The 15,753-nt window shown below is 40.3% G+C and overlaps 1 protein-coding gene across 7 annotated transcripts; it reads right to left on the reverse strand.

The window, feature by feature from the left end:
* Positions 1-189: 189 nt before the first annotated feature.
* rbbp8l (retinoblastoma binding protein 8-like) lies at positions 190-12,949 on the reverse strand. Of its 7 annotated transcripts, XM_064298110.1 has the most exons (16): positions 12,613-12,947; positions 10,953-11,018; positions 9,983-10,142; positions 9,595-9,637; positions 9,382-9,480; positions 8,336-8,448; positions 7,939-8,014; positions 7,480-7,664; positions 7,213-7,265; positions 6,967-7,058; positions 5,696-6,506; positions 5,357-5,459; positions 5,148-5,206; positions 4,714-4,834; positions 3,981-4,069; positions 190-2,762 (listed from the first exon to the last, which is right to left on the reverse strand). In XM_064298110.1, the coding sequence occupies exons 3-16, from the start codon at positions 10,047-10,049 to the stop codon at positions 2,748-2,750; spliced, it is 1,926 nt and encodes a 641-aa protein (XP_064154180.1). In that variant the 5' UTR covers positions 10,050-10,142; positions 10,953-11,018; positions 12,613-12,947; the 3' UTR covers positions 190-2,747. The 7 variants fall into 7 exon arrangements, 5 of the variants coding, with proteins under 5 accessions (XP_064154180.1, XP_064154178.1, XP_064154179.1 ...); XM_064298108.1 differs by lacking the exon at positions 10,953-11,018; XM_064298109.1 differs by lacking the exon at positions 10,953-11,018 and having other exon boundaries at positions 12,605-12,947.
* Positions 12,950-15,753: the final 2,804 nt, after the last annotated feature.

Genomic DNA, 15,753 nt, shown 5'->3' on the forward strand with positions numbered 1-15,753 from the left:
TATATAAATACATTTTGATTTTAGTTTCTTTTATTTCTTACACTAGAGGAGAAGTCCCTGAGGTCAAAGAGCTGGGTTTGCGAGTGTCTCAAAGGCCAACGAATGAAAATAAACCCCATTTTTCATCTGATTATTGAGGTTGCGCATCCTATACATTCCCTTTAATCAGGTAGGCTACTTCTCTCCATGTAAATGTAAATGAATGTATTTATTGGTTAAGACATTGATTGAAACATTGACACAATGTTAGGGGAAAAACAACTATTGCATGTATCACATTAAGTATTCTATCCCAACACCTGTCAGTAGATTTTTAAATGTACAATTACAATTTTACATTACCTTATCTGATGTGTTTAGAGGAATTATTTTATTTTATGCAAGATAGATTGTATGTACTAAAAATCTACACATTAAGACAAATTTATGTGATTTGACAGTGACTTGATAACACTCATGCATTCATCAGATAAAGCAGTTTATCCCAAAGACACACGCTGTCTGGGGTTGCCATTTAAAGTTCTCTTGGTATAACAGTATCAATATATATCTAAAATCTGTGTATTTAAAGATAGATATTGAATATGAGTGCTCAGTAACATTTTCAAAGCTTTAAAGTTCTCCCTCCCGTGGGCCTATGGAAAGTTTCTAGTAAGTCTAGAAAACTTCAAATTTATTGTCACCAGCGTCTAGAACATTGTGCCATATACAGGTACATTTCACCGATAAATCACAAAGACTCTTAGACAATGTTTACATTTTAAAACCAATTGTTTCCCTCAAATTCTCTCACAGGTTAACACAAGTAGTGATTTTTCATCTAATTCTTTACAAGATCACATTTAGCTAAATGCTGTACAAACCTAATGGCATCTGCTTAATGTGTGAAATTCCATCTCTATGTTAAAGGAAATGACTTCCATATCAATCTGCTTTTGTTTTTGGATTATTAGATAAACATATCCATATAACATATGAAAATGAGTATCTGTTTAACCCCTGTTGCAAAATAAATGTTCACAGAAAAACTTCCATCTAGGGAAAAAAATGCAAATCCACATTGTCAATTAGGGTTTCCTTCCACATTTTGGAACCATTATTAAATGTCCATATAATCGGGGTAATTAACCTTCTAGTATAATGCAAGGGTCATGTGGGAACATGCAATGCCCCTATATAGTAGCCTCTAGAATCAGTTCCACTTGGTTATCCCTACAGCTTTAAATGTATATGTGGTCAGATATTACAAAGTTAATAGAAATAGTTTTCTTTATGATAAATGTGAGAGGAGTGGTCAATCTGTAAACGTTTAAGCATCTTGTCAATTGCCATGACAATACAAGTTATAACTGAAACACAAACAACCTTGAAATCCACAAACATTTGTAAACCAAACCCAGGAAAAGCCACAAACATTTGTAAACCAAACCACAGTTTGCGGAAGAATTCTCATTTAAATTCCACACACTTCATGACCAAACAGCGTTCCCCTAGGCATGAAATAAACTAGGCATAGACCATTTCAGAATTTAAAGATTGAAGATGTCTTTTTGTGTGTATGAGGGGGAACAGTTTCTCTCCTTCCCATCTTTTGTTATTTCTTCATTTTGGCCCGATGTTGAAAGCACTGTGTTCTTTTCCTGTTGTATTGCCAATGTGTCCACTTTCTTCATTCCGCATTATTACAGAAAAGGGTTTCCACACAGCTGGGAAAGGATATGATGTCACTGTCAGGCTCAGTACAGCCAATGTGACGCCCTCGATGAGATTGCAGAATGGGGTGTAGTTGGAGGGGAGAGGAATCTCCATCTGCACCTGATTATAATTTTTCTGAGAATGTTTAAGTATTTTCAAGGTCATGCTCAAGTGCTCCTCTTTATGAATGGCATCATGTATTATGCTCTTAATAATTGCAGTAACTGTAATATATATGCTTGAAATATGTGGAAGTAGTGTATGCGTAAATTTATCATAGATTTACAGCTTTAAAGGGAAATACCTGCTCCCCTCAGCTTCCCTATGCAGTTCACAGAAGCTGTGATTGGAAAATTCAGTATTACAAAATGTGTACTACTAAGAACCAAAAGGAGAAGAAGAAAGTTGGTTTTCTTTCAGTTTCTCAATTTTTGTCATTTTGATTAACACACATTGAAAGCACTCATCAGACTCTATGTAGTCTCAGAGTTTTAAGTTTTATAATTCAACAACAGTTAATTTGGTTAGGTACGTGTGTGTGTGTGTGTGTGTGTGTGTGTGTGTGTGTGTGCGTGCATGTGTGCTTGTGTGTGGAATGAGTGTGATATGAGTTTGTGTGTGATTTGGGGTCATTCTTGGGTTATAAGGAGAGAATGACCTCATGAACAGGAGGATGGAAGGTGGTAACACTAGATGCAAAAAATGCAACCCAATGCTTGTTTGGGGCTGCAACACTGAAGTGCTTAAAGCCACAAGAAGGATTTTGTTTTTCATGTTTTCCTCTTAGCTGTACAAGTTCTTCTTTATAGGGGATACATGCTGGTGCCAGAGTCCTCCTTAGCCTTCCCCACAGCAGCACAGTGCTGAGCTCTGCTGGTAAAGTTTCTATTAACAGAAATTTCAGTGGTGACTATTATTCACTTTTTAGTGGGCACCCCTCTTTCCACATTAGTAAAATGATGGATGCCGGGTAAAGTCTTCCAGTGGAAGCAGATGCTCAGCACAGCCGTTTGGAGGAGTACAGTTAGACGTTGTCTATAAACAACGCTCTCTCATTGTACGTGCATCTAGGAGGAGACAAAAAAGTAAAACAATGACATGAATGAGTGTGTAAGCTATGCTTACTAAACATTAAATAAAATCATTAAACATGGATGAGCCTGAGCATTTTAAACCACTGCCGGTGATGGAAAGCGATCATGGGTAAGCAAGTAATCTGTGCACCTGGATCTGTTTTCAAATAATATGCATTCTTTTGTTTTTTGCAACAAATCTGAAATTGATCTCAAGCTACAATGTTTCCAGTGCTAATGACAAGATTTTGCCTTTTAAATAACTGTAGATACATTCCATGAAGGACACACCAGTAACTCTCCACTGATAGAAAGTAAAAATTAAACATCAAACAATCTTTTTTTTTTCAAATTGCGATTAATCCATGATTAATTGCATATTCAATCACATGTGGAAATTCAATGAAAAACATACTGTTACTTTGTTTCCCTCCAGCAATATTTCTTTAAAAATGTCACATTTTTTTGTAGCCCAGATTTAAAAGTAGAATTAACGGATTCAAGTAACACCAACTTTGTGTGCCTATCAGCAGGGGGGTGCTGGAGAACTAATGTCTGCCCAACGGACAAATATAGTGCTGACTGTTCTCATGGTGTTGCAATAACAGACTAAAATGCTTAAGTTTAGCAAGAATTTAAATGGGAATATCTCATGCCCAATTTGAGGTACTGTCATGAAAATGCATGCATCTATGAAGGGCATGGAAGAAACAATTATCTTTTGGTGGGTATCTGACATGTGGAACTGGCATATCTGGAAAATTGCATAGTGTTGGTGGAGGTATTTGCTGGACTGAGTGTCATCTTTTACCTCTCGCGTGTTGTGCAGGATTATAGTATAACACTAAATGTAGATAATGTATGTCTAAGGTCATATGATAAATAGAAAACTCCTACAAATAGCAGTTATTCTGGCAAAAAATCACGAAATGAGTCCGCATTCTCAATGTTGAAATAAGCCTTCTCAAACAATTGGGTTGTTTAAGGATATCCATTCCCTGCCCTGTCATCTGACTGAAATATTCATTGTATCTCCACTGGTAACACATGACGTCCTGACAGGCAGCCAGCGAGATCAGCCGCACCACTGTTTACTTTGTTTCTCAATCACGTACCAAGTAGAAATCATTACTGAGCTTCTTAAGCTGCTTTTAAATAGCTTAAAGTCGACCATGCAATTTTGCATGTCAGTTTGTTCCGGACCTCTCTTACCTGGCCGTGCTGTTTGGGGGTCATCAGCTCTGCTCCATGACACTCTGTGTTTTCACCTGCCATCCAGGGCTCAACTTCACCCTCCTTTCCTTGGGAGATCGGGGCCGCAGGGCTGTTATTATTTAGTAAAATAACAAAATAACAGGATGCAACGACTTGACAATGTGTAAAATAATACAACTTTTATCCATGGAGCCAAAAATATATCTATGGTGAGAGAGGAAAGTAAGAGGGCACAAAATTATGTTGGAATGTGATATATTCGTTCCAAAATGTTTCTGGCTTCCTTTTTATGTGACTATGGTATCCCAGCTTGATGAATGAACTTCCTGTGTTTGAGAAATGTCTGTGTTGTATTGTGGGAAATGTCTGTGTTGTGTTGAAATGTGTTCTGTTGGCATTAATAAGAGCAAAGACCCATACAGCGACTCAAAACTGTGCATATGACAGTGGATCTTTCAGTTGCATTGTCACAATTGTAAAGACACCACTGCATAACCACTGAGAGGTGTTTCGGTGGGCATAAGTTCTTTTGTCATGTGACATCCAGTGAAACATTCACTTTGCAAGAAGATTTTCATGAACACTCCCCTCTTACTGCTAGTACAAACATGTTCATTTAATAACGGGAAACCGCCAGCTTCAGACTTGCGTGACCGTACATGCACATGTGCTATAAAAAATGTGAAATGTTGGAAGCTTAGGTGAGTGAATGAATGACTGATATCCTTACCTTCTCTCCCTGTAAACTGCCCTCTTGTCTTCCTCTTCCCATTCTGGCTCATCTCAAAAGAGGAGAGAACGTCCTCTGATTGCTCCTCCAGTTTGTTCTCTGGAGGGAGCTCCAGGTTCATCTATATAAAGATTCTGAACTTAGTACAAGCCTAATAGTAAAAAGTGCATGTGAACAACAAAAACAGCACAAACTCAGCTAATCTATACCAACATCCTAAACTCAGGATATGTACTATGCATTATCATACACACTATACAGATACTACTATATGTATTTTAGCAGACTATACACTGTTGTTTTAGACTATGTAAACTGTTGGTCTCATCATTAAAAGCCAATGGGCCAATATCTGGTCCTCCCTGGATTTGTCTGGACTGACTGTGTGACACAGAAAAATAAAAATGTCTGAATCGCCTTTGAGCAGGACTGACCTCACCATCACATGAATCCTTCTTCTCTGATCCTGGCTTCGGTACCTCCAGGACACCCACTGTGAGGAGACCAATGGAACTATATTTATACAGCAAACACACACTAAAGCATTGGGCAAAAATATGCAATAGCAAATATGCATATTCTCACACAAACACCCACTCATATACACACTCAGACACAAACGTATACACAAAATTATCTGTACCTGGATGAAGAGAGATGGTCAGAGCAGGTACTTTCTTTTCCCCTGCATTTGCGCATAGTTCTGAGTTCAAATCTTGTTTGGCTTCCATTGATTCATCTTGGTCCTGGAATCAAATGGTCTGATTTAAATCATGACAAATATCTCATTCATGCATCACTATCAGGCTCATATTTGGAAAAGGATAAAAAATATATTAAAATATACTAAGGCTCAGACAGAATCAGAGTACAATATTTTCTCCTCTATTTAAAATAGTTCAATGCTGTTGAGCACTTAGTCTAGCAATCACACACGACTGTTTAAATGTATATGTGTGGCACATATGTTTGTGTGTTGTACCAGTGTGTCTTGCTGCTGTTTGTGCTGTCCTTGCTCCTGCTGTAGGCTGCTGGTGGAGCAAGCAGAGGAGGGTGAGCTGTGCACCAGTGGTGACGAAGAGGAAGAGGAGGAGCCTGTTGATGTCTGGGTGGGAGTGTCCATCCTGCCAGATAACTGCTCTTCCTCTTTAACACCCTTGTCCAGCAAGGCTGGACTGGTCTCATAAAACTGCTGGTGCTCGCCAAGCTTGCCCTTCCCAGGGTCAGAGAGGTCAAGAGGTGCATCTGTCTCACCGTCTCGCAGGTTCTCTCCAAATATCCTTTCCGGTTGCCTCATGTTGGAATTCCACCAGACTGGCCCTGCTGCTCTCTCCTCTGTTTTGTCCTTTCTCGCTGCCTGCTCTGCTGAAATGGCCCTCCTCAAAGATAGGGCGGTGCTGTAGAGCTGGGGGGCATCTCTATCAGCCCTGTGCGGCTCCATGCCCCTCTTTCCATTCTGGTTCAGGTCCTTCACCAGCAGCAGGCCCTTGCTGTTTTCTGTTAGAGAAGGTGTCTGATGGGGCCCAACCCCAATGCCGCACAAGGGCCCAAGGGACGCCCAGTCTGGCTGCTCCGTCAGGGACCAGGGCAGCGAGAGGCGGGGTGTCTTAATGGGGCGGGGCCGGTATGGAACCGGAGCGTGGAGCACGTTACGGACAGGCTTCTCTTCCGCCATGGTAGATGGTGAGGAGGAGGAATAAGGGAGGTTCTTTAAGAAGACCAGGGGGGAAGGGGGGGGAAGCGAAGGTGAGCTGGGGGAAAGTCGTGGCTCCATAGCTTCCACACTGTGCACCCTTAGATGAGAAGATGAAGGACAAAACAGAAAATGCTTAGCTGTGAACAGATGTGCATGGGCCCTTGGATAAATGTACCTTTTTCATGTACCCTGTCTTGAATCATCATTCCTTTCTTCCACCTTCTGTTCCAAATCCGTTTTTCTCACTGTCTCTTTTTCTGTTAGTGTCTCCCCTTCCTCTTTCCTCCCCATCCCTCTTATCCTCCATATTTTAAATTCCACACGTTCAGATACTTTTATCCATCCATCAATTATCTATACCCGCTTGTCCTGGTAAGGGTCGCAGGGGGAAGGGGGGGCTGGAGCCTATCCCAGCATGCAATGAGCGAGAGGCAGGATTGCACCCTGAACAGACCGCCAATCTATCGCAGGGCCAAAAACTTTTGTCTCTCCCTCATTTTCCCTAATTCTGTTCTTTTCTTCCCTCATTCTCTCTTTCTTTTTGCTTTTTTTCTCACCTCTTCTCTCCAGCTATGGGTCCCCGGACAGTGTGCTGTTCTGCCCTCTGTCCTGGGGAGATGGAAGCAGGAATATGGACCCTGTGTGCCATCTGGAGAACATAAGAGCAGAAGGGTAGTATGGAGGTGTACACACTTAGCTTGCAATCTACAGTGTACACATTCTGCAGACCTATTATACTCCTGTGTCCCTACTGGATGGTCATAACACAACTAATATGTAGAATATGAAGTACAATGACCTACTTGACTTTCATGTCCATTCCAGCTCTGTTGCTTCCTATATCCTGGAAACCTCTCTATAAAGTAATCAAGACACACATTAACCAATGAATGAATGCACATATAGGGTTTGTGGCTTATGAATTTTACTTAAAAATTGTTCTTGAATTGAACACTGTTGCTGTTAACCTTAATCAGACGTGTGTAAGAAATAACTAATTAACACTGATACATCATTGTCAATCTCACAGAAACAGCAAGTACTAGGGTCATGAGTGTCTTTTATCTCACCTTCAATGACACAGCTGTTCTGATCTGGGTCACTTTTTACGATCGTCAGGCCAGGTGTGGTGCCCCCTTGTGGCTGCTTGCTGGCTTTTATGGCTGTTGCAATTAAAGCCGTTGCAGAGAGCGAAGGATCTGGTGCCTGCCTGACCTCTGGGGCAGGAGCCAGTGAATCCTGACTGCTCTGACCACTGAACAGAGATATAAACAATGAATTCCTTGGAACACACGTCCTGAACGTTTCTGAATCACCAGTGTTGAGCCACCTGTTCCATGTGTGGATGTGTGTCCTATTTGTTTTTGTGTGGGGACAATAATGCATATGTACATTTTTGTGGTTTCTTGACCATGCACCCTTTGCTATGTCGGTATGTGGTGAATGAATGCATGTGTGTTGTATGAATGCATGTGTGTGCACAGTGGGAAACACTAATACAGACTCATGGGTTAAAGGGACAAACTCACTCAAGCGCCCCCCGCAGGTTCTTAACTTCATCTTGCAGCCTCTTGTTCTCCTTCTTGAGCGCATTCATCTCACTCACTGGAGACAAATACAGAATCAGAATGGGACACCCAGCAACAGACCTGTTACAGAACTGCTGTTTGACACACAGTCACTCTGTATGGAAGATGCATCATCGCTTTGGATATCATCTGCTAAATAAATGTAATGTAATGTAACATTGCGGGACTAGCAGGCTAGCTTGGTCTTCGGGTGCTGCTGCCCAACAGGTTTTCAATTCTACCACAAACAGCAGCTGACTGATATCTAATGTAGCAGGATATCACGCTCAACATCAAAAGAAAGTCCTAAAGCCCTGCAAGGGCAGTATGGCAGTGATTGGGAAGGTGGAGCAGGTACCGAGGACGGTGATGTGCTGGAGACTCTGGATCTGTGAGGATTCATACTCCTGCTGTCTCCGCTTGGCTACGTCCTGGGTGACCGTGCACCGATCACACAGGCCTGCCCTTAACCTGGGAGACAAAGGTTATTAGAGGTGATGTTGAGGCCCCATGGACCAGTATGCATATGTGTACCAATGGTGGCATATACAGTGCTGTGAACAGGTATTTGCTCCTTCCTGATTTCCTCTATCATAGCATATTTGTCACAGAATGTTTTCTGAACTTTAAGCAAAATTTTATATTAGAAAAACTGTCTAAACACAAAACACATTTTAAATCATTATTTCATTTATTTAATGAAAAACGTTATCAAACACCCATATCACCCATGCAAAATAATTGCCCCTTTAGTTACTCAATCAACCAATTAACCAAATTGAATTGCTAATTAGATGCAGCTGATTGAACACAGCCAGGCTAGATTGCAGCCAGTCCTGTTGAATCTGAACCTCACTCATTTTGAGCCTTACCATCAGAGTGAAGTAGTCTCCACAAAGTTTCTACATGCACACTATGCCACAATCAAGGAAATTTCAGAAGACATGAGAAAATATTTTTTGAAATATATCAGTCTGGATAGGGTTACAAAGCTATTTATAAGGGTCTGGAACTCCACCAAACCGCTGTGAGAGCCATTATTTCTAAATGGAGAATACCCTCTGCATGCATATTACATACCCACACTGTATGAGAGTATTGTGTTGGCCATATGTGATTTGTCTATACAGCACCACAATGACCACTGACTTTCTGCCCTTAAGAACATTAACTTCTGTACCTTCTCACCTCATGTATAAGCAGACAGAATTCACCAACAACTTCACATGGCCATTTGTATATGTTGAATATGTGTTTTTCTTCAGATACTGATATACAGTAAACGTACAAGTATTGGATCCCCACAGAAAATACATGCAACCACATGTATGGTGTGAGCGACATACTGTGCTGCCATGCACACCAATAAACCTTACATGCAGCCACACACACACACACGCATACCTGTTTTCCAGCTGTTTAATGTTTTCTGTCAGAAGCCTCTGTTGCTCTCGTAGCAGCTGGTTCTTGTTGAACAGCTCCTCCATTCTTTTTGTATCGCTGCTTAGAGGAAGAGGAGCTATATTCATTATCAGCATCATCCTTTCCTACATATTCATTATCTCCACATTAGCCAGCAGTACTGTTCTATCCACAGATCGTGGGATTAACACTCACCAGCATTTCTGATTGGTCAGTTCCAAAACCTTCTCTTGCCATCCTAGAAAACCAGAGCAGAAAAATAAATGAATAACTATGTGCACATCCACCGTCACCTCCAATATTATTGGCATCCTTGATAAATATTAACAAAACTGTAAGACTAAAATAAATCATTCCCGTTTTTAGCTGTATTGAAATTTTCTTATTTTTACTTTATTAATGATTCTAACTTCCGGACCAAACCAAAAACCCAATTTCTTAAATTATAAATTTTTTAAATGTCACAGTAAGTGCATACTGAAGTGCATGAGGCTCCTTTGCAGTTTAATAGATCAATGTTGAACACAGGAAATGCCATTAAGCTGTGAAAGGCTTATTGACACTTCTGAGAATAGTGACCCACCTTCAATCTCTCTCTCGTGAAGATCCTTCAGCCTGTGCAATAGTTCAGTGAAGCTCTCCAAAGCCATTGCGATTTTTAAGCACTGCCTCTTCTCGCCAGTGGAGACCTACACCCTCTCCGTCTGAACAACTTAACTTCTTATGGAATCCAATGGAATTTCCTGGTTAAAAAAGACAAAGTCTTCATGGTTTTCATGTGGTGTTTGAGCTTAACGAGGTCTTCTTGACCACGTCGTGTGCAAGCATGTAAATGAGCGATTGTTCAGTGCTGCTGATATTGAGAATGAGCCAAACTTGCCGGACAGGTTTTTCTAGGAAGTTGCCCAAGGTCCAAGTTATCAATATCTGCTTAGGGTGGTTGGTAGGTGAGTTTAATAAACCCTGACTTTGTTTATTAAATTGCACACATTATACAAAGCCATTTTTTAGGTTTAACAAAAGTAAAAGGAGAACACAGCACATTGAAAAACAGGAATTGTTACAGAATCTGCTGGTTAGTCTAAGGGAAATCACATCAGCCTGGCCAAAATGGTTATTTTAGCTGTCAGACATTTGAATGGGTGCAAGCTCTGTACCAAGTCGATAATAACCATGCTACATTGCCAAAGAAACAGGTGAGGTAATGAATAACAAATTGATTTTACAGATCTTTGACCTTTTAACAAGGACATAACCCGTTCGCAAGATAATTGTTGCCTTTACAGGGCAATTTTCTAATGTATTTTCCCATATGTTATACTTATACATGCCAATTTTCCAACAAGGTATGTCATAATGCAAGAGTTATGGTTTATAAGTGACGTTTCCTCATTACAGTTTTCCCTTAGTTCGACAGCACTGCACAGGAGGGTGTAACCCTCCAGTTTGCATTTTAATGTGAGCTGTTGAACTGTTCTCTCTCTCTCTCTCTCTCTCTCTCTCTCTCACACACACACACACACACACACACACACACTCACTTGCTCTCTCACCTGGCTCTCTCTCTCTCTCTCTCTCTCTCTCTCTCTCTTTGCAAGTTGAGAAACGTTCACCATATCCTGAATGTGTAAACAGAGCGAGAGGTGACATGTTCACCCCACATACACATGCATAGAGGAAGGCGGTGAAAAAAACAGTCACAATCCCCACCCCCACCCCCAGTATCCTAGAGCAGTAAGGGGACTTGGGTCAGTGGACATGGGAGGAACAGTGGCTTCAGGTCTTGGGCTCCGTTATAGAAAACACTGAAAGAGTACAGCTCACTCTGTTTGTTTTCATTTTTACTGCTTACACATTTTGACAGAATTATGCATAGAATATCCAATTCATATACCTATAGTTTGAAAAGCTCTTAACATTAATAAAACTAGAGTAATAATTCATGTGAATCGGTGATGGCAGTCATTCTAATAATGATTCCAATGATTGGGTGATATAACATATATATATAAATAACCAGTGACTCAGCCATTTTTATGTTTCCTAGGATCTGATTGTGGATAAGATTGTAAAGCATGCTGACATTTTGTGTGGCTGGGGAGGACTGCAAGCATAGCTGAACCTCCAAAAGAGATATTATCAGAGAGAAATCCTTAATGATTCATTTATTCATGGTCTGCTGATGAAAACCATTGGCCCATCCCAGCTTCCACAGACTGAAATTGGATTTGTGTAAATCATAAACATCAATATTTAAACACACACAAACACATAGCAGCAGCATCTTAAAAACTGCAATTCAGACTTTTCGGTTTGCAGTACGAAAACGTGATGATAGGCCCCTGCACTGTCCTCCTAGACTCAGTCCTAGGTGACAGACCCAGGCGCTGTCAGTGACAAGGAATAAAAAGGGATGTGCCAGAGATCCACGGCGGACCGTGGGAAAATGAGCCGCTGCAATGCTGTCACATTGTCACGACATGTCTGGATTTCAGTGCGCGGCGGTTATAATTCCGATGTTCCTTTTCCACGCGCTTGTCATCTGTCACCTCTCGTGCTCCCTGCCGTTACGCTCTGGGTAAGGTCCCTAAAAGCAACGGGCAGTACGTTCTGCCTCCAGACCAACAGAAAGAATATAGAAACTACAAAAATCTGGAGAAAATGAAACCTGACATTAAACATCCATTTTTGTCATGCCATAGATTGTCGACTATAATCAAAACGAGTTCAAAGTTCAAACAAACAAGTTAGATTAAGGGGAATGTATATGTATATATATATATTACATTACAGGCATTTAGCAGACGCTCTCATCCAGAGCAACTTACACAACTTTTTACACAGCATTTTACATTGTATCCATTTATACAGCTGGATATATACTGAAGCAATTTCGGTTAAGTACCTTGCTCAAGGGTACAACGGCAGTGTCCTACCCAGGAATCGAACCTACGACCTTTCGGTTACAAGTCCAGTTTCTTACCCACTGTGCTACACTCCGTCTATATATATATATATATATATAGCTCAGAAAACAACACTGTGGCTTTTTCAATGCATCATTTCAGCCAATGAAGCAACAACTGAACAGTCTGAGCCAAAAGGAACTCACATCTTCCCTCTCAGCAGGTAATTAAAGCCTACCTCCACTACATAGCTCTATTTAACCACTGCAGGATGAGGATAATGAATGGACCACACTTACAGACTCACCTCAGTCTGTCCACTCTTCCCTCAGCTTCAAGGCAGAGGTCCAGATGCCAAGAGAAAGAGAATGAGAGAGATAGAGAGATATAAGGTAAGAAGCAGGCTAAGAAGAAAAGTGAAGGATAGACTCCAGCTCCCCATGCCCCGCCCGCCTCCAGACTCATGGCTTCTGGGGAAACAGGTCTGAGCAGTCCTCCTCCTAAGCACACACACACAGAAACCCAGCCAGTTCCCTCTGGCTTTTCCAGTTCTGCAGAAATCTGATAGAACCGGATTGACTGGCTTCATAAACGCTGGAAACAAAATAATGGAAAAAAAAAATCCTCAGCACACAGAGCCGTTTTGATCATGAAACGATTGCCTCTCAGAAACGAGAGCCAAGAAAGTACTTTTTTTTTCTTTTTTTTAAAGACAGACAAGTACAGGCACAGAGTCAGTGGACGTCTGATGTTGATTGTTCATGCACTAAATGATTGAATTGCTTTCTACACTTAGGGGAATGTGTGATTATTTTTTAGGTATTGCGCTGTGTACAGATATAATAAATGCTGTCACCCTTATATTATGAGGGTTTTTAAGATACTTTTCGCCAGTATTAATTTTATTTTCCTGCTTCTCTGTATTGTGAGTAGTACTATACCAGCAATGATGGAATGTTATATGTGTGCCACAAAGCATACAACCCAGCACTCAAAAAAAAAACACCCTTGCCATTATTTTGTTCCGGTCTCAGGAGAGAGGGCATCCTAGGACAGCGGCATGCTCTATTTCTGGTCATTTCCTGATTCTCTCTCTGGGCAAATCAGACTTACGTTCACCTTCTAAAGATATTATTTCCTGAATGGGAGAGAAGCTGAGGGTGAACTGAAATCGAAAGGTACGGATGGAGCCACAAACTGGGTGGGGCAACTAGGGCACTTCGTCCTGGGACTAGGCCAGAAGGGGGCCCAGGATATGGGGTTTAACATATCATATATTTTGTCCCGAGCCTGAAGATCCATGGCTGAGGCCCTGGGTGTGGGTATGACGTAGACAATGCACCATGAATAGTGGTGTGGCCAGATTTGGCACGTAGGGGTTTTTGACAATCTTTTAATTCCTGGTAATACCATCTCATGACGTTGCGTGCCATTTAGAATCATCAGCATATGTCACCTTGATTTACAGCAGAACTATAAGAGGAGTGTGCCCTTTAGAGTGGCCAGGAACGTAACATATCTACCAATGATTCAACTTTTTGCTCAGTTAATGAAAGCTTCATCTCAGCCTATCAGCACGCCTTGTTTGCATTGTTTTGCAAAACAAACTGGTACCATGTCCCATTATATTTTTTAAACGAAACAGGTTGTATTCTTTTGGAAATAGGTGTAAATGGTTAGATGAGGCTGCTTTGGGGCTTGCCAAAATATTTGATGTTTCATATCGAATATATAAATGTTTCAATAATCAAATATTTCTGTGAAGATGAATAACTGTTCAACCAACAACATTCTATGAGAAACTTACCATGACAACACACATGCAAATGAAAGTTTTACAGTTGAATGCATGGTAAATGTTTGAGGTCCCACTTGCCACATTTAAAAAATCAGTAAATAGCCAGTTTAAAAGAAGATCCATTAGTAAATTTAAGTGAGCATTTAGAACATTCGACAGCCCGTAACTGTAATAACAAAAAAATAAAAAATGAAAAATTAATTTGCTTAAATATTGTTCAACATTGATCTTTAGTATTTCCGATATCATTGATTTACATTAATGTTTTGTGTCCTTTTTTTGAGTTCTTAACAATATTAATGTAAGGGGAAACTGAGTCAACCACTCACTGCACAAAACAGCAAGCAGTACTGGATCTCCACTAGAGGGCAGAGCTTCACTTCTTTACAGACATGACCGCTGAATCAGTTGTGCAATGAGAGAGAATAATCAATTGCCCCTTTTAAAAGCGCTATTGATGATGGCCATACAAAAAGTAATGATTAACTTATATCTGCATGTTAGGATTTTCAGTGACTTATTATTTTAGTGCTGAATACAAAAGTTTTGCTTTCTATTAGTTTGAACTAAAAAGAACTTTTAACACAATAAATGTACCTCATGAGCATGTTATGACATTACATTTCCATTCATTAACTCATTGTAACACCAGGATCAAAATTCATTCCTCATTTTTCATTCAACATAGTTGAGTTTGTCATGTTAATTATGTAGAAGGAAGACAGATAAATACTACTAATTTGTGGATGCCTATTTTTCAGGTTTTACCTAAAGCTAACGTATAAGGACATAATGTCATTATTTTGTCATATTTTTATTTAATTAATTGACATATCAGGTGTATAAATCTTGCTGCCATCATATAAAGACAAAATACCCACTTGAACTGATGGACAAGATTTTTGGACATGGCCACACATGGTAATATTACTGCAAACTGGTATAAGGCAACACCCACCTATAATCTACTCACACTGTCAGACTGAAGGTTGAATTTCACATTTATGTTCTGTGTATACAATATGAGGATTAAGAAATTACAAATAAAGTATACAGACATCTTTTCTGAAGTTCATAATTCAGTGAAACATTATGAAGCAGTGATTAATTTAGATATCCAATTGGCCTACCTGCATGTCCTTGGACCGTGGAAGGAAACTGGAGTTCCCAGAGGAAATCCATGCGGACACAGGGAGAACATGCAAACTCCACACAGAAATTCCGCAAGCCGAGATTCAAACCCACAACCTTCTTGCTGTGAGGCGACAGTGCTACCCACTGCACCACCATGCCACCCAATAGTGACTATTATTATTATTATTATTGTTGTTGTTGTTGTTGTTGTTGTTGTTGTTGTTGTTGTTGTTGTTGTTATTATATTTGCAGCTTTGAGGTATGTCCATATATTAAATACCACTATGTAAACTTACCTGACAGTATTTTCGATTGGCATTGTAACAGTTAAAGCAATAGACTGTGCCCCTGAAGATTATAGGACCTATTCAAAGTTTCAAGTGATGTCAAAGCCTCCTGTAGGAATCTATTTGTGCTAGTGGTCCACTAAATTTGCGATGCATTAAACTTTCAGTATTTTGATTGGCCCAGGAGAATTGAACTTGCTGGAATATGGCATTGTGATGTGACGGTGCA

The sequence above is a fragment of the Anguilla rostrata genome, chromosome 11 (genome assembly GCF_018555375.3).
Source record: "Anguilla rostrata isolate EN2019 chromosome 11, ASM1855537v3, whole genome shotgun sequence".
Lineage (NCBI taxonomy): Eukaryota > Metazoa > Chordata > Actinopteri > Anguilliformes > Anguillidae > Anguilla > Anguilla rostrata.

What these genes read in the sequence shown, in the direction of transcription:
- rbbp8l (XM_064298108.1), bottom strand. Translation starts at nt 10,049, where the DNA reads ATGGCTTTGGAGAGCTTCACTGAACTATTGCACAGGCTGAAGGATCTT. An exon ending in ATTAAACAGCTGGAAAACAG is followed by an intron (nt 8,449 to 9,381) that starts GTATGCGTGTGT and finishes TTTGTCTCCCAG; the next exon opens with GTTAAGGGCAGGCCTGTGTG. An exon ending in GGAATGGACATGAAAGTCAA is followed by an intron (nt 7,059 to 7,212) that starts GTAGGTCATTGT and finishes TATGTTCTCCAG; the next exon opens with ATGGCACACAGGGTCCATAT.